The 24,210-nt window shown below is 39.2% G+C and overlaps 1 protein-coding gene across 3 annotated transcripts in view; it reads left to right on the top strand.

Annotated features, from left to right (window-relative positions):
• The window catches only part of LOC109041154 (Hormone receptor-like in 38), a 110,015-nt gene that overhangs the window by 63,418 nt on the left and 22,387 nt on the right, over positions 1–24,210 (top strand). For all 3 annotated transcript variants that reach the window (XM_072298445.1, XM_072298449.1, XM_072298453.1), the window contains exon 2: positions 1,222–1,304. In XM_072298445.1, the coding sequence (XP_072154546.1) occupies positions 1,222–1,304 (83 nt within the window). The remainder of the gene's footprint in view (positions 1–1,221; positions 1,305–24,210) is intronic.

The following is a 24,210-nucleotide window of genomic DNA, read 5'->3' as shown; positions in this document are numbered from 1 at the left end:
GAATAATCCCCGATTTTTTATTATTATCTATTAAAGTTATGGATCTACCCGCGACACCGTGGCAATTTGACGGCTCGGGAACATCTGCATTGATCTCGGTGCCAGCGTCATCAAACGTTTTTATGACTTTTAACGAGCGGCTAATCTCCGTGTTTACTTAACGCATGTAAATTGGCCTAACGACTCTGGGTAGGGTTGCACGATTTAATAGTTAAGCTCGCCAAGAGTGCGATTTTTCACCATAAATTTCAACAAAACCGCGAAGATTTGTCAACCATGGTGTTGAATGGAAGAGTATTACGCTGCACAAGAAAAAAATTGAGTTTGTTGGGAATTTGAAAGAAATGATCGTCACCACTAGCATTTGAATAATATCTGCCATGGCACACATGCATACTTTCTTAGTTTTTTCATTTCTAAAGAGAAATTGACGTGTTTTAATAATATTACCCGGATAATATTTTATGTAACTCCTTGAGAACATTTTGAAATATTGAGTTCACTTTGCACTGGTGCTGTATCAAGTTTTCGGTTTTTGTAACTTTGACGGGGATACAGGGGTTTCTCTGCTTAGGGCTGTATTCATTGTCGTTCCTCTTAGTACGAGTCTTATATGATGGACATTGTGATTAAGAAAAGTTCAAGGATTTACTCGACATAGTATCGCAACAAGGACAATTTTTACGGAACTCGACTCATAAATTGACTTTGAAAATGGACCCTAACGAGGGATTGCCATGATTTGACGCTGCAAAGGAGTAAAAACGCGTAGGTAAAATTCTATGATTTTGACAAGCTTTTATGTCAGTCCTGCCTTAAACTTTTCAAAATCTGTGGGAAAATTTCCTTTTGTATTTGCTATCTTTTGCAAAGGCAAATCAATGCAATTACTCGAAGAGATCTGTTTCATAAGTTATGCTGTTGAATTTGACTCGAAACTATTTTAAATGCGGCCTTTGTTTGATGCTATTTTAAGGATATCTTAATACCAATAAACCATATCAGTGCCTTCCGTGAGGGGAGGAGGTGCTTCAGGAAGAGCTACAGAATACAGCCCTTATTTTAGTCAAGGGTAGAGCTTTTGATCTTTGAGGGGCAAAAAACGGGGAAAACATCAGCACCGACGAACGCCCATTGAATGATTTGGATGATATTGTGTGATATCTACAATGTCAAGTAATGGTGACGATTGCTGATTGGTGATTGTTGGTGATGTTTCAGATCGGGACGACTCTGAAGCGGGGCATCCGGCGGGCACTGGCCTCCCTCAAGCCTCGTCCAGCATGCTACTTCTGCAGACACAGGTGAGAATTGAGATTACACAATCCCAAGTCGAACTTCCACCCCGCACCCCCAAACATTTACAACAACGTACGAGTGTCTTCAGAACAGGCATTATGATATGTTGATCCTGAAACTCCCAAACCATGCATCTCGTTTGCAGTGTTTGAAAATCTCCGCTTCTATTTTATTTTTTTAAAGGAGATCTAATCTTTAATCATCGAAGCTTCATCAGAATTTGTTTCGCACAGAGTAGAAAAATTCCGGAAGTTTTTAAGCATTGGCATTGAGTATTTCTCCCTTGAAAAATTAAAGTATATTAAGAAGTCTGCAACGAAGCAAACGAAGATACGTGCTTTGGGAGTTTCGCCGTATATATGTTTTCATTGAAATTTCACGAAAAACACGATTTGGAGGACAAAGAGTATTGAAGGTAACTCCTTGCCGAGAACCTGACGTTTTCGGATGAATACTCTCAGGAATCCCACTTATACAGGGTTTTAAGACCAATTTATCGGTGGTTTACCAATGTTATTTACCGTGAGCGTTATGAAAGCCAGGACGCCTGCACGTTTTCGAGTATGCAACACGGCCATCCGCTGCGCACGAATAGTTGTATCAAAATATCGTCCGCCATCCAACATGTAAAATTTCGCACAAAGCGCTGCAAACTCTGCAACCGCTGGCATTGATATTCGAACCAAATCAAACAGAGGCGTACGAGGTTTCAAGTTAAAACTAATGATAAGGACGCAGTTCGAGGACTGTTTTGCTCGAAATATTTTTCCTCGATTTTGAATTGTTGACGAGAGAGGGCAAATTTTTTCCCTCGAAAAGTCAACTTGATGCGTTTTTGTTAAACTCTGTCCATCTGAGGGTTTCAACGTATGGATAAAGAGGTAGAAATCGTATGCTGCGCTGATAAATTCACGAATTTAATACTACTGGAATGATCTCCGAGCTCGTGAACGTTGAAAGCGAGCTTCGAGGATGGGTAATTTCTGCAAAGTGCGCATCCGGCGATGCATCATCGCTTTTGGCACCGTCGGCGATGAGCTCTTTTCGCCAAATCATCAATTTTTCAACGTTTCCAAGCACCCCATCCCTCCGACCCGTCCGTGGACAGCGTTTCTCGCACCTTTAATTATCCACTCGTCTACAGTGTACGGCGAATCGGCCAACGTGGAAGGTGACAGCCCAGGTCAAACGGACATCAATAGTACACTTAGCGTGCGCCACTTGTTATCGCGTTGCCACATCATGCCTAGAAACACGCTTATAGATACGAGGTGATTTCTCTCCTCAGGGAAGTCTCCATAGCGAATCAGGGAAATACAGGGTGTCCGAAGTTTAAACCGTCAAACTTCATAAAAATGTTTCATGAGTCAAAATAAGACTTTCTCGTCAGTTTTGAGCTGCACCCTTTCTCTCACATTTTTTGGGAGAATCGTCATTATTTCTGAATTTTGGTGTTGAGAATGGACTAAAACTCATGAATAAAGGTCATTTCCATCATTATTAGCGTTAAATTGACCCATGACCAAAAAAAAAATCGAAATATCAAGTTATAGGATTATTTCTAGGGAAGAAAGGGAAGGGACCAAGTTTTTTACTTCAGCAGAGCCCCCTGAAATCCCCCTTTACCTTGGAATTCTGATGTTATGTGGTTACGAATCCACCTCGATAATCACGAGGGACGGTCGTTCTTTAAGAGTTTCGATCCATAAACATCTTCAAAATTCAGAATAAACGATGAATTTTTAGAAAAAACTTGGGGGAGGGGGATGTGTAGCTCCAACTGACAACAGAGAACACGTTAGGGGGAAAAAATACGTAGAAAAAAAATGTTATTTTGATCCAAATAACACGCTTTTTTAGTCTGGCAGTTCGACTCTGAAACATCCTATCTAATATTTGTGACCGTCCAAGAGAAAACATGCATGAATTAATCCATATCAGTGGCTTGATGTGCTTTGTGATACATCGATTGATCTGCCATTTGAACGTACGGAGTAGGATTGATAAGTTGGGTGTTCACAACGAACACCGCAATAATCGATTTTTTGCCACACTGGAAAAAAAACACATTGGATCAAGAGTCCAGACTCTTGACAACATTGACAAGAAAAAATTCTCTTGATTAAATCGGATTTTTCCTTGAATCAAAACGAAAACCGCTTAAATTAAGAGGCTTGGTTCTTGATTTAAGCTAGATTCTGATTGAATCAAGAGTACTTTTTCTTGTCGATTTTTTTTAAGAGTCTGGACTCTAGATCCAATGTGTGTGTTTTTTTTTTTTTTTTTTTTTTTTTTTTTTTTTTTTTTTCCAGTGCATAGTTTCAAATGTGGAAATATCGATAATCGATACGCCTTGCCTCTGATCCATATGTTAATTTCAACGAAAAAGGAGTTAGGATTGCAACACCCTGTAGGAATACTCTGCACTCAGGAGCCCGACTTGGCACGGGAGTTGAAGATGCGCTTCATTATGCAGACCTGTCGATTATTGATCAACTCCGATTTCCGATAATTGACATCCGTTCGTCCCGGGCCGGTCGCTCGGGCAGTTACACCTCAAATGCACCATTTGAGGACTGGAACAGGAACACGGTGCTCTCGCGGCCGCAACAAATTGTAAAATTGTAAAATGCAAATAGATCACTCGACAGCCTCGTGCAAACCCCGACTCAATTCTCCCGAGCATAAACCTTTTAATTCTAAATTAAACCATATGCAAATAGACGATTTTTGCTAAGCACGACAGGACCAGTCTATGATTCGTGCTGACAGTACGAGCCCCGCGGCTTGCAACCTCCGGACGACCTGTCAGCTCTCCTTCCATTCCTCTCCTCGAATTATTCAAGCCACGCGAAGGCGGCATAAACGTAAAAAACTCCCCGAGAAGTATTTCCGTGAATGAGCTCCAAATTCGCGTCCCTCGATTTCGCGACGTTTTTAAATTTATGATCGAGATTTGTTTTTAGTGAAAAATAAATTTATTTCAAGACCTGAAATTTTGTCTGAATTGTCTTCACTAGTTAGCCAATGGTTGCTCTGTAAAATGTTCAAGCTTTAATGTTGATTTGTGTTTCTCCTAGAAAAGTACCCACTGAAAGTCAACATAGAGCTGTGGCGTGGCGTGCTTTGCGATATATCGATTGATCTGCTATTTAAATCTAGAAAAGATCGACAAACAGAGTTCGAAATACGAGAACCTTAGTGATCGATTTTTCCCTTATAGCTTAAAATCGGGTAATATCGATAATCGATCTTTCACGCCTCGCTTGCTATAAAGTTGTGATTGCGATGCATGATTTCAAAGCTCACCATTGAATAGTTATACATGATATAATAATTGATAAATTTATCAATATTTTACTTTAAAAAAATAAGATAAAATAAAAAACGGAGAAGAAAAAGAAAGAGAAGGAGGAAGAGAAGAAGAAAAATAAGAAAAACAGTCCAACTCTCTCTAAAAGGAATTCCATCCGAGTCATTTCCTTCAGCGATGCAATTTTTGGAAGAGCCTAGCCAACGCTTGCTCCTCTAGTCGATCGAATGTCGTTACGACCATGAGAGAGTGGGTCCGCATAGGAGCGATAAAGTTTGACGGAAACAATCAATGCAATTAATGGCTCTATTTCGTTGCGAGATGGTTAACAAAACTCGGTTACAACTTCATTAAGGAGATTCGCATAGTCTAGCCCACATTGCTCGAACGCGTCGACGTTTAACGGGGGAATTAACTTGTTAACATGCCCGTCCGTGGAGCAGTTCGGTAAGTGATATAGGTTGGGGCCCCCACCCTCCGCCTCCAATGATTAGAGAATCGGCTTGTGTAAACTCCACATAATTACCTCATTGTGACCGGTGATTAACGCGTCTTTTACCACGATGCCGAGTGGTCGTGTTAGTCTTAATTACCCTTGCGGCCACTGTTAAAAAAGATTCTGGCCTGAGTGACCTGAGTGAAATGTTTTGGAGCTATCCTGCCCGACGCATCGAGTGACAAAATTTTGCGGTGAGTTAGATAGCTCGCTCTAGCATGGGAAGCTCCTTGTAGCATGAGTGTCACTCCAGGAAAGACAGATATTGGCTCGGGAGAGATACTTTCCACTCAGATTGAGATACTTAAGAAGAAACAGAGCTATAATTCTTTGCGCATCGTCAACGCGCATTGACCGTTACAATCTTATTCTGGAATTCACGACTGCGACGGCGTCAGTCTCCAGCCAGTGGCTTTTGCGTGAACAGTGATTAGTTTCGACTCGTGAAGGTGTACAGCAAATTAAATTTTGTTTGAAGGCTTTCCAGGATAATACCCCATGGATCCCATACCAAAGTGTTCGCTGAGTTCCAAACTCGACGGAAAATAAAAATTCGTCCTAGTAGAATAGCCTACCTCCAGGAATTTTGAATACGCCGGTAAGGGCAGCAGTTTTATTATACTAGGTTCAAGAGAAAAAATACATATTTCGTACCATTATACTGCAAAATTGTATCTCTTCCTCTTTTATCGCTTCATTTCTTATCGCTTGTTGATTTGCATGTGCATAGTAGTTTATTTAGATTATTCTGTATTTAAAACCATCATGTTGCTCCCGTTAATGTATTATTTGCTTTGAGTTGTACTTTCTTGTCAAGTATCTGTAGTTTCCTTGGTGAAGGTTCGTTATGCACCTGGAGATGGCACTGTATGCCGAAAAACCTCAGGTGTATTGAATAAAATTTTGCAGTATAATTCTACGAAATTGCCATTTATTCTTTTTAGTTCGTATGATACTTTTAGGCATCAAAGCCTGATTATATGGGTATGGCGTCCATTATTATTAGAATTATCGTAAATATTGATTTTGCAAGCTTAGAGTGAAATATCGAATAGACTGAATAGGGGTGCACAAAATACTTCATGTCTAAAAAACTTACTGACGTTTTCAAAATTCCTGGAGATAGGCCAATCAACGATGACTTTAGGTTTTCCGTCGTGTTTGCAACTCAACAAAACACTTCGACTCGGAATTTGTGGAGTATGTCCTGAAAATTCCTCAAACATGACTTTATTTGATGCAAGATTTCACATTTTTTACAAAAAAAAAGTCTTATATTGCAGTTACACGTAGGCGGGCATACGAGGGGAAAAAGGAGGGAAGGGAACGGGGAAGGGGAGCGCAGCGGAAGGAGGGGTGGCGAGGGGCGGCAGGGAAGGGGGAGGATACGGAGCGGGGTACTGGAGGGGAGGGCAATCGCCAGCAGCTCAGCGCGTATTCACGCCTGAGCTATTGCTGAAATGCTGAGTTACTTCAGCTCAGCATTTCCATACTTATGTCGGAGATTTTTAAACTCAGAGAAACTGGCCCTGAGCGATGAGTGACTTCCGAGCGACTTCCTTATATAGGTCGCACTCTGAGTTAAATTTTTTTAACAGTGAGGGGTGGTTCGGATCAGTGACGTGGCGTACTTTGCGATGTATCGATTGATCTGCCATTTAAAGCTAGCAAAAAGTATCAATGAACAGGATGTTCGCTATGAACACCTTAATAATCGATGCTTTACCACAGCTTCAAATGGGGAAATATCGATAATCGATCATTCACGCACGCTTCGCTACTTGTTCGGATCGATCGCATCACTCTCGAATTTTGATTCCTTTTTTACGAGCACACATTTTCCACGTGTAAAAGCTACAGGATTTCGTCTTGAAAATTAGGGATTTGATTTATTTGAAGAGTGCGTAAACTTATTTAGTAAAAATAGAGCGAATGGCTCATTAAATGTTTAAATGAAAATACAGTGCAATCAGTCAGTGCGCTTCTACCGGCACGGATTGTGATCGCCGATCAGTGGTAAGAAGAAAAAGAAGGGAAAAAATTTGCGTCATCGGTGCTGAAACGACCCAATTCCAAGCAATCAGTCAATCGATCAATGAATCTGCCAATCACCATCATAGCTGCGCCGAGGACCCCTCGTCTCCGAACTTACATTGGTGCAAAATTGACCAAATGGGCCAATGGGCGTTCCAAGAGCAAACTAAGTGGTGACGGATCCGGAACCAGAGACAATTAGCATAACTATATCCACCTCGAGGAGCTATTACAAACTGATCAACCGCCCCTCCTCTGAAAACCGCAATTTATAACTTCATAATTAGACGTTCATCCCGTTGCATCCAGCCTCTTCCGCTTGCAGACTTTTTAGTTATCGCTCAAAGCCGAGCTTATTTCTTAATTATAGTCGGAATTCGCCGATACCATCAATGAAATCACCATAAATCGCCTCCCTCATAATTAATGAAGGTGAGAATGAAATTTGAGAAAAAAATCAGAGTAGAGCGGGAGGGAAGCAGCTATGTAATAAATTCACTCGCCGTGTGTTTTTGTTTATTCCGATTTTATGCCAAAACACGCGACTCAATGTTATCTTCAATCTGATTTTTTAGCTGTTGCCACGTGTATCAAGGTACTCATGTCATGTCTAGATTTTTTACGGTAGGGAAACGGCTCCTCTCGCAAGAAGAAAGCGGTCCCGCCGACGGTGAATAATTGAGACATTGTCTCAAGTTGAAGGGAATTGGAACTAAGAAAGCTATTTACTAAATTTCTAAACCGGTTAAGCTTCCTCCGCTGTCTTTTCTCCCAGGAAGAGTGGTTTTCTTCTTGAATTTGCCTTCTTGTCATACTCGCATTATCGCCATTGATAAAAAAAAGTCTCCATTAAAAAAAAGAAAGAAAGAAAAAAAAACATTAGAGCTTTATTCCTTCAAACATGTTGATATAAGTTAAGCTACTTTACCTCTTTCTGTGTCACTTTAAATCACGCAATTTCGATAAATTTTCTCATTACACGGAAATGAAGAGGACCAGCTGGTTTCCATTTTCAATTCACGGTACGAGTAAACTTGTCATTTAATACCTAATGACGAATCAGCAGAATCAGATTTCAGAACTCGCAAGGACAAAAGCGCGCAAGTCACATTTAGGAGGGAGACAGTTCACACGCCTATGTCACGCAATGAAGATAGTTCTTTTTTAGCACGGCGATTTAAGCAAGTCTATTCGTGCATTTTTGCAACATTAGCCCTCATGTAAACCGCAGAGACAAAAAATCTGAAATGCGTCGAACTAGTAGCATCCTCAGTTTTTGCAGGTATCAAGATAGCCTCTAAATTGCGCCGAGTATGGTAAATTCGCGGTCAACAATAGACGTCCGTGCTTAAAGAACCATCGAAGTAAATTAAGTTCATTTAGTTAGTTCCATTCTTCATCTTAAAAAAAAGAAAAAAAGAAAAAAATTATCTCACCTTCCGTAGTAGATTGCCACACGGAGATTTTTCAGCCACAGTGCTTCTCTCCATCCGCCTCCTTCGAATGGCTGAGCTGCTGCGTGAATATGTACCGCGAGAGAAGCATGTTCTTAGTTTGTTTCGTGCTTATGGAGATTGATGACTTCTTCATACTGCACTAGGCTTCGCAGCGCCGCGCCACATGAGCTATGTGAAAGGCATTAAAGGCGCGCATGTGTGCACCTTTAATGCTTGCAGGCGAACACGAAACACCTCCCTGAAATCATCTATACACGGTTACTTGTCATCTTGTATTCGCATCAGATGCGCGTCAAAATACCTAGACGACATAATTAGAGGCAATGAGCACCAATACAATATGGAAATGAAATTTTAAGACGTTCGAAAACTTCAATTTATTCTTGAGAATGGTTTGAGCGTGGTTATAATTGTCCTTTTAATTAAAAAATATCGATGAGTAAACTCGAAAAATGCGTATATCTCCACTGCAACGTTTAAACCTCGTTTAACCTCCGATTAGCTTTCATTTTTTTAAAAAAGAAACCTAACCAAATTATTCATTATAATTTTTGGTGAATATGTATCAATGAGTGAATTTAAAACTTGTGAAATAAGTTGGTAATATTTTGGTGAGTCGTGTAAGTCAAGGGAGTTCGAACAGTTTTTGTAGAAGCATCTTGCTTTCACGGAAAAAAAGGGTATTGCTGCAGATTTAACAATATTGTAGTTAAAAAAAAAAAGTGTTTAATATGTTTTAATGTAGATTCTACAATTAAAAAAATGCTAATTTAAACACCCCGTGGTTGATTTAGCTTTCCACTATTGTAAAGTGTACATTTGAAACATGTCGGACATATTTTTTAAAAATTTAATTGTTAAATCAGCAATCCATTTTTTTCCGTGCTGAGTCTCTAGTCTCATCTGGCAAAGAGGTTTCGATGTTTTCGAGGAGACCTTCATTAATTTGAAAATTACAGACGGCGGCTCTGGGCTATTTATCGCCATATTAGTATGACTCCATAAATTATTTACGATTGAGAAACATCGGCTGAAGCTGTGCGAAAATCTGGCCCAGCAGCGCGTGCGAATCGGGTAAAAAGCGATCCGCCAAGATTGTTGTAGATAATTAAAAATTTACAACTCATTCTCATTCATTTGTCTCCCCCCTCTCCCACATTCCCTCCCTCTTCTCCCTCAAGCCTGTAATCGGCCGGCTTTTGTTTTTATCAGAAATGCAATCCGTCCTATAGCAAACGCGAGTTTGAGTGATAAAAAATTTAGGATCATGCCCCACTTTCACACTTTCGTCCAGCTAAAAGATGATTAAAATTCTACACATTTGAATATTGAGCGATCCTGCCTCCGGCGTTAATTCCGATGATACGGACTTCAGACAATAGGTAATATCTTTTGACAGCTAATACGATCGAAAATTTATTGGGTGAACTTGAAACGGAGTCTTTATTTTTTAACATTTTTCCTTTTTTGTTTTCCGAAATTATACCACCACCGCCGAACGCAAACATACCTGTTTGGATTATTTTCACTTGGTGGCATTTGAGCGGTTTTTTTTTTCACTTTATTTATTTGTTAATCGGACAACGACTATTGTATTGATGTGGGATATTGGTTTAAAAAATATAAATGGCTGGTCTTCTCTCCCAGCATGTCAACAAACAAAGTTTACCCGAGGGACAGTTAACAAAAAAATGGATCATTTGCTTTCCGTAAATATTTCCAATATGTAATGTTCCTCTGAAGTTCAGCATCTCAGACAGAAATCCTTCTTGTCAGTAGGAGGTTCCAACCAAAGATTGAAAAATAAGTGTGCAAATGGTAACGCTCAAGACTAAAGCACCGAGACAACAGTTGTCAACAAAATCTTCAAATTTTGTTAGGCAGTGCATTTGGTGAGAATTGACGATCGAATCGCCAAACTTTTAATGTCTACTCCTGAAAAATTGACGATTAAATTTAAAAACTTTTTCTTTGATCTACAGGACCAACAGCCATTGATAGACTATATTTATTGTCCGTAGACATCGAGGGAATGTTGGCACATCCATGCTCCAGGCTTTTCAAATTTTTAGGAATGAGGCCGAGTGGAATCTGTTTCAGCTGATCCACTCGTCCGTTCCATACAAATTCAACGCCACTACCGCGGGATTCGAACTCGGGGCCTCTTTGACCTAGAGCCAGACGCGCTGACCACTAGGCAAACCTGCGGGCTGCTTGTAGAAATTGGTAGACAAAGCGATAGACAAATAAGACAAAAAGGATACGGAGGGATTCTATTAGTGTAAGCGGGTGGCTGCAATGGGCAATGGAGGTAGATAATAGACTAACTAACGGTAAACCAAGGACGACCCTATCGTTAGTCCATCATTATCTCCTTTTAGTCTACACAACATTGCAACCAATAGAATCGCTCCATATTTTTTGTCTTCTTTGTATATCAATTTGAACAATCAGTCCGCTGGCCGGATTTAAAACTTTTCTTGAGCAAATTGTATGGACGCCGATGAATCGAAGCACTTAAGAACGCCATGCTTCCTCGTCGATGACGTCACAGAGCACTCCGGAACGAAACGAGCGACGAACCAGGCGCGATTATTAAAAAACCATCAAGTGTAAACTGTTCCGCTCTGCAAAGCATCCCCACTCCCCTCTCCGCCGCCCCGCGGATGACATTTAAGCCCGGAGCCGCGCCGCCCCGAAGCGCCACCGACTTGATTAGCGCCGTATCACTCCATCCGTGACGCCATACTTGATACAATTCCACCCCCGCAACCTCCCTCCGACACCTCAGCCCGCCCCCTCCGCGCGCCCGCCCCCGAGAAAAAACCCCTCGTCTCATCGAAAACAGGAGAGCATCCACCAACGACGATGGCGGGAATTCAGAACAACCACCTTTGAACTTAACAGGCCCCCTCCCTTCCGCTCCCCGAACCACCCCACCGCATTATTGCTTCCCTGATGATGATTAAAATAATTCCTACCTCTAATCTTATTTTACGGGGCGAGAGGCCAGGATTCGTTGTATCTAATCTAGGTTTGCCGTGTTTTCGAACAATGGCGTTGGTTGAACCCGAGAGCAAGGTCTCTTCATGATGTAAAATTGAAGTACATTTTGGAATAAAGAACTACTTTTTCTGTCTCATTTTAGGGGGAAAAACGCATGTGCTATTTGTTCCCTTATGCAGATAGGTGCTTACATGGATGAGCTAGAAATAGTAGTTCTTTATTGCAAATTGTAGTCCGATTATGCATGACTATCCACGGGAAAATTGACCTTTGTCAGTTCGCAGAACTCAACATTGAGTTCTTGATACATGGAGGAGTGCTCTAGAAACATGTTTGCATACATAAACCGCCCAAAATTGTCAGACCAAAACCAACTTGACTGACGCGTCTAATGCATTAAAAGGTAGTTTCGAGATAATCTAAGAAATATTCTAATCTTTCATGTTCAGGTTTAGACTTTCCGGATGTAATGCAGGTTCATATTGCCCTGTATGGCACAAAACTTAGTTACACCGCGTAAAACTTATTATTCACGGCGCACAGAGAGTTTTCCATCGACATTTTAATTCAAAAATAGTTCGTCTGAGTATACCTCTAATAACTCTATGCTTTCCGTTGCTCATATAGAGATAGAGATACACTTTTACGTTAGCGAGGCGAACAAATCAGACCACGTTTGCTTTTCAAAACAGAGAAGAGTTAGAAAAAGCCGCTGTCAATGGACCGGTGCAACAAACCGCACGGTTAGGATCTTTTGTATAGCTGCAGCTGAGGGCCGAATTCCAATAGTTCTTTTATGAATACTTCCACGGACTTCGCATTTTGTGGAATTTGAGTCTATTTCTCATATTATCTCCCCGACTGTCAGTTTGAACCGCGAACCACATACATCTCCACTTTAATGTAAAAAGTCCCAACGGTGATCTGGAGAGATTCGACAATGATGCCGGCATCTTCAACGGAGAATGCATCTGTTTAAGATTCCTTCAAGAAATTAAAAGTCACACATCATCAATGATGAAACTACGAAATCTTATAACTCGATGACGTTCTTTCTCGTTGTCTCTTATTGATTAAATGATTTTTTTCTCTTATTTCTAGGCATAATATTTATTTCATGATAATTGACCCCCCCTTTCCCCCCGCGCAAAATACTATGATGCCCCCCAGCTATGAAGTAATACACTCCATTACCTATAAACGTGCTATCTCAACAGGTGTGATAAAAACAAACTTTTTGGAAAAATGTCGGTAAATATTTAAAGTTTGTATTTATTTGTAAATTAAAAATATACCCTTCTCAACTGCTAAAATTTTAGGAGTAATTTATCTAAAAGTATAAGTAAATTTAATGAGCTTGTTAACCTGTTTCTAATTCTTGCATTTTCAGAAACTATATTGTCTCCTGATCACGCAGTAATTTTTTCAGATTTTTCCGAGCCGTTTTTCCCTCCGAAAACGACTTTTGAAGTTCGAAATTTTAAAATGCCGCGTTTGCCCGCGCTTTAGCGGCAATTCAATATGGCGCCGGAATTACCCCCTGGCTTCTTGCCACACATTCGACCGGGCGCCGTCAGCGGGACCTCTACGCGTTCGAACATCGAGGCTAAATCAAAACAACCAACTGGCTGTTATCAATTTCACCTTTAGACGAAGATTTCTCTAGTTTTTGGCATATTTTCTGAACTGTTATTCGTTCAACTAAATATCTAACCCTGCTTTACAAATATCTCGACGTGCAATCTCCTTTGAACGTTGGAAAATCCGAAAATATTGACAAAATTCGGCTAGTTTACTCAGTCATTTCAGTACACTGAGATACTGAGTTTCCATGGTAGTGAAGTGAATTTGGGAATAATTCTTCTTGAAAATGTTGAGTGCATATGTTTTTGCAGTAGTTTTTGGTTAAACTTCAGAAACAACAACAGATTGGCCGGTTAAATCCTGACACTGTTACTGACCATGCCGAAACTTCATGATGCGAAGCCTTGTTCTTTGTTTCGGAAAGTAAATATTTTGGAGAGAACTTCCTACTTCTCATTTACAGCAATCTAAATAGAATCAGTAATCGAATGTTCTTCCCTCAATGGCTCTCTTTAAAGAAATATCCACAATATATTACATGTATCACTTGTTTACTCTTAGGAAGCCACCCAAGACTGAATAGCCTTCGACAATTTTCTATTCTGGGACCGTAAACTTATTAAACTGTTCAGTGTTCCATAATTATCAACAGGTATATTGTGCATTGCTAGTGTGTGCCATTCTTTGATAGTTTGTCTCAATGCGAGATATAACATCAGTGATTTAATCTCCATTTCTCGTCCACTCATATTTTATGTAATCGATCACATCCTCCACAAGACTTCGATTCACTTTGAACCTGATTTTTTTTTGGTAAATAATGGCTCACTATGCTGAGCGTTTTACCAGAAAGTCAGCTTTAAGTTACATTCTTCGACATGGAACTACACATAAATTTTGTGAAGATGCATGCCCTGACTCTGAATAAATGGATGTTATTAAAAATCCTGAAGATGAAAGGTGAGTAGCTAACTACTTTGTAAGTTCCCTTCTCAATTTCGATTACCTATATGGTTTCTAATGGCGGATAATAAGAGTCGTCCAGAAAGTAAGTTTACCTGTTTAATATTTCCTAAACGAAGGTAGGTAGAGAAAATCTGTAATAAGTTTTGAAAAGTCACTACCGTCCCTGGTTCTCTATTACGCCGTAGATTTTTAAATTTGGCTTGATAGAACTCTAAAAACGTGGGATTCTCTGAACCCACCTCCTCTGCGCATGGGTTCAAAATTTTACGGAGCTTAATTCGCAAGTGAGCCTTCCTGTCTTTCGCTTATGGCAAAAAACTGGCTTAAAGGTGATTGAAATACGTGTGAAACATATACGTGTCAAACAACAAGTAAGGAGTATTCCTTGTTTCCAAAAAGGAATCAGCAGGATTAGCCGTGTTTACTTCAAAATACGGGAAAATGTCCTTAAAAAAATGTGTTAAATGTCTTACATGTGTTTCAACCACCCCTAAGCCACTTTTTTGCCATGAGCGATAGACACAGTGGCTCATTTGCGAATGAGGCTCTGTAAAATTTTGGACCTGTGCGGAGAGGAGGTGGATTTAGAAAAACCCACTTTTCTAGAGTTCTATCAAGCCAAATTTAAAAATCTATGGCGCGTTAGAGAGCCCTGAATGGTGGCTTTTTTAAAGTTTATTATAGATTTTCTCGAAGTACCTATCTCAGTTTAGGATATATTGAACAGGTAAACTCATCTCTGGACGATCCTCGTAGTTGTTCTTCCCTCTTTCTTGCAAATTATTTATTGAAATGAAATACTCAAGGCTCTATATCATAGAAATATCACTATGAAAAAGCAACTGAGTTTAAAAACTGAGACAAAGAAAAGATATCGATGACAGTAAAATGAGGTGAGAAAATCTACCAACTGTAGGCATCCACTTCATATTATTGCAATCACATGAATTAGTTGGCTGGAGTCTAGCGCATCCATCTGCATAATTGATTTTAAGGGTTTCCGTGGGTATACTGAAGGAAAATCTAGACAAATTTTCTTTGACTTATATTTTGATCAGTACCTAGACATTTCTGCTGTGAAATGGAGACCTCAGGTTTCCATGTCAATCCAGTGATAAGAGAGTACCTTGGTGTGCCTTCGAATTAACACTTGCTATATTTTTATGATTTTCAATTACTGGATATTACAATCATTGCACACCACAAACATTTTTTATGAGAAAACCACAAATGTTCCAAAGAATTCAAAACAAGTCATATGCATGTTGGAGCAAATTTACTTCCGTTCTAGTTTGAACATTATTGGTACGTACCTTTCAATTTCAGGATTTAACGGCTTTTGCCGAAGGGTCTGTTGGTGCCGGCACACACAGTTCCAGGGTAGAGTGGAGATCCATGTCGAAGGAAATTCCTTTGAACTGATTTTTTAGTAAATAAATGCTCAGATAACTGAAGCATAATTTACTGCACTATCAGACTTCAAAGGGAGTTGGTCATGAGGTAGTATTCACAACAGCATAAGAAAGAATATGTGGATATACAAGTAGAAGTAATGAGCAAATATACAGATTACTGACTTTAACACTCAAGAAAGGAGGAAAAATCGTAGAGTAAGTGCTTGGTATCAGATGTTCTAGCAGCATAATGCCCGTCCAATGTGAAGATTGTTTGCATACCCAATGGTTGCAAGTGCAAGAATCTATGTATAACCGCAGAAAATGTATCATTAGAAGAACACTTATAAGTATATTTTGACTAACATGAACACTGTAAAAGTCGTGTGCAATGTTAATCCCAAATTCCCAACACCGAAAACACGGCGATTTCAACTGAAAAACAAGCAGATACTTAAGTGATAGGGACACACACATATAACTAACACAGTTTTGGAAGCTATTTCCGGATTTTCCAACGTTTCAAGGAGAATGCAGGTCGAGATATTTGTAAAGCAGGGTTAGATATTTTAGTTGAACGAATAACAGTTCAGAAAATATGCCAAAAACTAGAGAAATCTTTGTCAAAAGGTGAAATTGATAACAGCCAGTTGGTTGTTTTGATTTAGCCTCGATGTTCGAACGCGTAGAGGTCCCGCTGACGGCGCCCGGTCGAATGTGTGGCAAGAAGCCAGGGGGTAATTCCGGCGCCATATTGAATTGCCGCTAAAGCGCGGGCAAACGCGGCATTTTAAAATTTCGAACTTCAAAAGTCGTTTTCGGAGGGAAAAACGGCTCGGAAAAATCTGAAAAAATTACTGCGTGATCAGGAGACAATGTAGTTTCTGAAAATGCAAGAATTAGAAACAGGTTAACAAGCTCATTCTTAGAGTTTTCAGAAGATTTTCTTTCGTACCTAACTTTTTTAAAGGAGGACTGATCACTTTATAAATAGCACAAAATTTCGTGTGATTTTACAGGAGAAATCTCCTCTAAAAAAATTGCACAGAAATTACCAGAAATATTACAAAAAATGAATTGGAAGCAAAAATCATGAAACACAGCAATGAGGGTACGTGCTTTCGCGGTTTCATCGTTGACATATCATTGGCGGTATGTCCAAGCACGCTGACTCGAGTGAATTAGAAAGTCTCGTTTAAGACACGAGCGTTTTTGCGCAGAAAAATTAAGGTTACGAAAATTACTTTTTTTCAAGCTTTGAGACTTTGACAGTTATGGATACATATTTCGAGTCTTTCCAGGATGGCATAAGGAGACAGTAATGATAATACATTCAAAATAACATTATATTAAGAAAATAGCTATGTACCTGCAACTTCACAAGCGATTCTTTAAAACAGCCGCGAGCAATTAACCTGAGAATTTTGGAGGGGACAAGAAATTAAGAGATTAAGAAATGTATGGAGGCAGGTATTAGCAAATAACAGGAAGTGAAGGCAAAATTCCAAGATGGAATGCAGGACAAGCGTGCATGATCTCTGTGATAACCGAACATCAATACAGAGAAAACTTGATACAGGTTTAAATTCTAAGACTCTGGTTTAGGATTGACATAATTTGAAATCATCACCATATCGCTAGCTTTCTTTTTTTGCGGACATCCCACTATAATGTTTGAGAAGTCGTCACATCAAAGCAACTCCAACAAAAATTTCTTTGACTCAATTCAACCGTTTCAAAATTGCTGGTCGAGCTTTACATCATCATCAATTTTTTTGATTTTGCTCTTTTCTTTTTTGAAAAAAAAAAATTCATGAAATTTTGAGACAAGCTCATCTTAAGGGCGTAAAAACACCGTGTAAAATATCCTACAACAAATAGGGTTGGGATACTTCTCATCTTTCAAACGACATGTCATAAAAAAATACACGCAGCAGTGTAAAATGGTACAGAAAAAAAATTTTAGTTTTAAAATTGATCTGTATGCCTTACATTTTGAGTCATGCTTTCTGTTATCTGTACAAATTTATTGCTTCTTTCGCGATGACACGAAAGAAAATATGTATTTTGCTGTAAACGATTACGTATAACTTTCACATTACTTGACAGAGAAAAACCATTTAAAATATCCGCCGAGGAGACGAAACGTGATTTCAGTTCTCACGCACGCGTATTAGCAAGCGTTTTGAAAATGTAGCCGGGTTACGTAGAATGCCGAGAAAGAATGCCGTATGAATATTCAGACTTTGCCGATTTTTTCCCGATAAAATTAGGATTTTTCTGCAGAGAACTTTTGCAATGATCCCATGCAGTTCCTCAGAAAATGTTGTTCATCATGAGTGGCGGTAGCCACCACCGGGCAAGTAACCTATCCTCCAACAATTGGCAACACAGCACAGCACAGCACAGCCCGGTCGAGGCAACGACACCATAGTTACACGAACTTGGCTTATTTGGGTTTTTAGTTGCGGTTCCAAAAGCTTTTCAAAGCAACGGAGCGACGGATTTCAGAAATTTTGGTGTCTAAAGATGCATCTCGGTCCCGTCTAACGAACTGTTGAGTTCCAAGGAGGTTGATGATTTATTAAAAGAGATAATTACGCATATGTGCCTAAAATAGCAAAAAGTATCCACTTTGACCATTTTCACGCTCTGTCAAAGCTATGGAGAATACGAGACATCGGAGCCCTATATAATGTTATATCAAAAGAATTGTCATGTTCTCGTGTAGTGCGCGTTTAAGTTTCATTAATAACCAAGGCATCCTAAGAAAAATATTGCGTCTAAACGGCTTTTCGGGTGCAATGGGCGACCCGACCTGCTGACGTTTATCATTGAATTTCTCGCTTACACTATTCTGGAATGAAATTATGGTTATTTCGAGGGAACATCCTGAAGTTATGAGGATTCTAAAAATTATATATGAGTAGGGGTTTACTTTTACCGTTTAGGCTGTAGCTTTGATTATGTCCCAAAAATCGTAAAACCCGAATTTACTAACACATACACACGGTAGAGTGACAATGTTAGTGCTCTCTGCAGTCAGCATCTCACCAGCGGAACAACAAAACAAACCACGAATGTTAGGTTAGTTCCTGTTTCACAGAGCAACAAAAACGATCGATACAATACGGAATCATTTGGTTTCAATCATTTCAATCCATTTACGACTTCAACAATGTTTGTGACAAGCATTATCATCGTATTTATTTTACAACCTGGAGCAGAAGTTTATCGCCTCATCGTGAAGTGAATTCTGAATATCCAATCTTAGAACTCAAAACCTCACCATTCTACTCTCTCATTGTTCTCTCTTCATTTTTGGTTCAAATCAAGTGATTTAAAGTCGCTTCACTAAAATTATGAGACCCTGAATCCATTTAAAAGCGTGAAGCTCACATTTTTCTGGCATTACAGCCTTTTTACTCCTCAAGTTCTACGGATATGAGTCCATTTCGCTCAAGGTTTTTCTGAGCTCTGAGCGATACCAAGTGTTTATACATTTAAGATAAGTGAGGTTTGTCTTTTGGTTCTTCTTTTAGCAGTTTTAAAGTAAATTAGGTATTACAGTACCTTCGTCCAGTTTTCTTTCCTTGTTTAATGTTTATTAAGAGTCTTTCTACGTTAACACTCAAGGACATACATACTTACGCTCAGGTACCAATACCATTGTTTTTCTCTCACGTCAGGATGTACCTTTAAGCATGCTAATTTACTAAAGAAACTCCTCCAGTGATAAATAATTTTAAGCTTTATTACGAAGTAAAAACCTCTGTGTGGTGTCGCTAAATTTCTCAGATAAGTCTCAGTTTAGACACGTAGAACAGACGTTCACTTTTGTCCGTTACGTTCCCTGCTCTTATAGCTTCACATCTTACTTTGATCTCTGATTCATCGATTAATGGCACTTTTAGTTCCATTCATCATCAATCAGTTCAAAGCTATCTCAACGATGAATCATCAAACGTCATATCAAGGAAGAAATTTTCTGCTGAAAGCTATGCGACGGAATTGACAGTGCAACTCAACTTACGAAAGCATGAACCAGGACATAAGAATCTGTCTCTAAGTGAACATTTTTTTCAACTCATCAGGCAGTTTAGCAGGTAAGAAATCTACAGTTGATTAATTAAGGATTACCAGATTACATGCACACTGGTTTTCCAACATTTACGGTAGATAGGGATATTTTTATTGATAATGATTAATGACGAAACGAATATATCAATACCATGGCCAAACTGGGAAACTACTTACCGCAATCCACAAAGTTCATCCTCAAAGACTTTCAGTCTTTTCATTTCTCTGCTGATAAATAATTCAACATAATTTCTGAAAATCGTGTAATTAATGACTTCGATGCGCAGAAAATTCTTTTCTGGGATTTTAAGCGTAGTGGTCACTAACTTTTCCCTGATTTTGGAATGTCCTCTTTTGACATTAGGTGTCTCAGATAAAAATTCTTTTCACAAAAATTTCAAGTTTTTACTTGACTTAATTTTAAGTGTTTAGTCTCTTTAAACTGAAAAGTCCAATTTTTTTACTGGGAGAAGGAATTTCAATGCTCCGCAGCAAAACTACCTGACATATTTTCACAGTGAGGAGGGCTTAATTTCCTAACTTTTACAGAACCTGTCACCCTGTCTATCCCTCAGAAATTCAGTGAACCAGATGAGATTCAATGAGGGTCGTTGATAACTTTACCACTAAATTAATACCGCTTAAAGGATTTTGAAGGGAGCAATTTTACCCACTAACATTGTTGTCTAACAGGGTTTATTCATCAGAGCCCTGAATTGAGGAACCAAGAGAAAATAATTTGTTTTCATTTACTCCTCAAAGATGATACTATGACCATGATGCAGGTCAGTACCTATGAGAACTATATAGATCTCATAAAATTTCAGTAAACCTTGTCGCTGGGGAAAGATCTAATACATACTGAAGATAATCATCGAATAATGTACTCTCCTAAATAAAGACAAAAATTACAATGAAAATGTTCATTATTTGATGAAAAATAAAGTACAAAAATTTTCAGAGTCTCAGAGGACACCAAGAATGCCAAAAAATCTTAAAATAATTTCCTTTCACAAACAAAAATAAAAATGACACTGAACATTTTTAGCAGGGCTTCTTGATAATCAGAGAACAAAAATTTTGAGAGCTTGACACTTTTAATCCTTACAATTTTTAGATTGTAACACTAATGAGGTCTGGGAAGCTGTTGAATGCCCTGATTTCCAAACTTCTATTACTCAAGCAGCTGCACACATTTCTTTGAATTTCAATTCCATGGTAAAATTATTTCTATTGCATTGTAGTGTTGAGAATGTTGCCTATTTACTCATTGAAGGAACAATTTTTAGAGCAATTAATTTGAAATAAGTACCTACCGTTGTTGCAATTTATCATTGAATTTCTTCGTATTTCTTTTCTTTCTTCTTTTTCTTTTCTTGGGATTCTACAATTGTATTTCTTTTCAGGGATATCTACAGTTGTGTAGATTTTGATTTTTAAAACTCATCTCTTTTTAAAACTAAGAGAGCGTTGAAATAATTATCACTTACCATGTATAACTTTCTGCAAAATTTGCCTCAGTTGATGCTCTCACAAGTTCAGTTGTAAAGTCAATTCAGCCATAGCTTTCCGAAGAAAATTTCTTCTTCGATCTAACAATTAATGATTAATCGTCGAAATAGCTTTGAACTGATTAATTAAAAATGACAGTCAAGGGTGTAAAAAAATAAGACGGATCCGAGAAACTTTGCTACACAGCAAGGAGATATCCACTTCATAGCTATAAGCATTAAATGGATTACATTTTGCAATTAGGAGCTACTATTTCTGGTCCATTTTAGAAACAGAATACATGCTATTGGTTTCCCTATGCAGATATGTGCTTCTATGGGAGAGCCAGAGGTAATGGTTCCTTATTGTAAAATGTAATCCAATTCCTTCACAAGTGCGGGACTTCATTTGGTAAAATAACAGTTTTCTTGCAAAAATGAGATGATATAAACTCCAAAAAACCCAAAAACTTGGGTAAAGAGACTCCGGGCAAGTCACCATCCTCTTGCCAAAAACCTCCAAAAGCTCTTCTTTGTTCCCCTCTTCAGTGGAAAAAGAAAATATCACACTACGACAGTTTCCATTTCTGTCATAGAGTACCCCAAGCGGACCAAAGAACGGAACTCTTAGTCGTTTACACATTTACCTATTTAACAAAATCTCCAGGAGGTCACAGACAGGCTGGCAGCCCCTCATCGGACCAAAACGCACACCGTACCATTTTTTTCCTTGTAGGTATGTGCCTCCAAAGTACATGAAATGACTCCTTGAGGGGCGGGCAAGTTTGATTGAAATTCACGTTGTCTTCTGAAAATGAGCTAAAATTTTTACCTTGAAGAAGAAGAAAATCGAGTTATCATTTTCTTCCATACATGGTAGGTATGCCTATGAGAGGCACCAGGAACGCCTTCCAAAATTATTGATGCAACCCGCACGACTCCGAAGTCAGCGGAAACTTTCTTGAAGCGTCTCCTAAGATTTTCCCTACGCAATAATCCCCTTCAAAAATGAATGATGCAACAAGCGCGTCCTGTTTGACCACGAAAGCTCCTCAGATGAGAAGTCTTTTGGTCTGGTCAGAAAAATATTCGAACTTTATTTTTCATCTTCTCTTCTCATTTCCCGCATTGACGGAGGCGAAATTTTTTGGAAAGCATGACGCGCCCGGCCCAATGCGTAAAAAAAAGTGCGAATAGAATATGACCTTCCATTATGAATGATCGTTCAGGAATACTTGTACAACAAAGACGGTACTGTTTATTTGGAAATGTACAAAGCCTCCTCGTAGTCATAATTGACTTTTTCCATTCTGATCCCGTACTATCAGTTCGGAAATTGGCCTCATTCTCAGTGAGCCCGAACATCTGTTTCCTAAATATTTTTAGCAGTCTATCTACAGGTTGATCCTCAGTGAGAGCATTGGGCCGGGCGCGTCATGCTTTCCAAAAAATTTCGCCTCCGTCAATGCGGGAAATGAGAAGAGAAGATGAAAAATAAAGTTCGAATATTTTTCTGACCAGACCAAAAGACTTCTCATCTGAGGAGCTTTCGTGGTCAAACAGGACGCGCTTGTTGCATCATTCATTTTTGAAGGGGATTATTGCGTAGGGAAAATCTTAGGAGACGCTTCAAGAAAGTTTCCGCTGACTTCGGAGTCGTGCGGGTTGCATCAATAATTTTGGAAGGCGTTCCTGGTGCCTCTCATAGGCATACCTACCATGTATGGAAGAAAATGATAACTCGATTTTCTTCTTCTTCAAGGTAAAAATTTTAGCTCATTTTCAGAAGACAACGTGAATTTCAATCAAACTTGCCCGCCCCTCAAGGAGTCATTTCATGTACTTTGGAGGCACATACCTACAAGGAAAAAAATGGTACGGTGTGCGTTTTGGTCCGATGAGGGGCTGCCAGCCTGTCTGTGACCTCCTGGAGATTTTGTTAAATAGGTAAATGTGTAAACGACTAAGAGTTCCGTTCTTTGGTCCGCTTGGGGTACTCTATGACAGAAATGGAAACTGTCGTAGTGTGATATTTTCTTTTTCCACTGAAGAGGGGAACAAAGAAGAGCTTTTGGAGGTTTTTGGCAAGAGGATGGTGACTTGCCCGGAGTCTCTTTACCCAAGTTTTTGGGTTTTTTAATTTAATACACCGTAAATATAAATTTTTAGAATAAATATTTAAATGTTCATAACATTTGTTTTGATAAAAAAAAACATTTTAGCCCATACGCCGTTCTTCCTAAAGACGACATAAACGTGTCCTGCGCGCGGCAGTTTGGCTTGGACGGCCGCGAATCCTTCGAATTCCAAAATCCGTGTTCAAAATTGTACAAGTTGCGTTTTCCTTATTGCTCCCTCTGCTCACCTTATTCCTCGCTGATATCCACTCCCCGTCTCGGAGGCGATTCTCGCACATCGGTAACACCAATTTTCGTTCATTTAAATCTATTATAAAAAATCGATTTTAGGCGAATCAGTCCACATCGATCGATATCGATAGCTTTACATACGTTTAAATGAACGAAACCGAGTATTGCCAACTTCTTCGAAATTCTCGCGGGGCGAGTCCGACCAACGCGCGCATGCCCGTGTCGTTATGTATTGCCCATCATTTCCTGTACCCAAAACTTGACCTGATTCTGGTCCTTATGTTTTTATCATTCGAAACTCAACGACAATGATTCCGAGTCGGGGAAAAACGACTTAAAAACATTCGAACGTCGCCAAATTTTTCCCAATTGAATATTCATATTTGAGAATTTTGTGCTTATTTTTTTTGTTTAAATATGGTAACAAAGCGGAGAGTATCCCCGTCAAAATGTATAAAGTCATGACAAGTTTCATACTTTAAAATTTCACACTACTTTATCAGCGGAAATTTGGCAACATCCTCAAGATAACTCATACGGAGTTTTTTCTCAGCGCAACGCGACGGAATGCGTGCTTTGAGATATATCGATTGATCTGCCATTTAAACCTATAGAAAAGGATCGATAAACAGGATGTTCGCAACTAACTCCTTAACAATCGATTCTTTACCATAGCTTCAAATAGGGAGCTATCGATAATCGATCATTCCCACTTCGCCACT

This window comes from Bemisia tabaci, chromosome 1 (genome assembly GCF_918797505.1).
Source record: "Bemisia tabaci chromosome 1, PGI_BMITA_v3".
NCBI classification, from domain to species: Eukaryota; Metazoa; Arthropoda; class Insecta; order Hemiptera; family Aleyrodidae; genus Bemisia; species Bemisia tabaci.
Note: the sequence above shows the minus strand (reverse complement) of the source record. Positions and strands in the feature narration are given on the sequence as shown.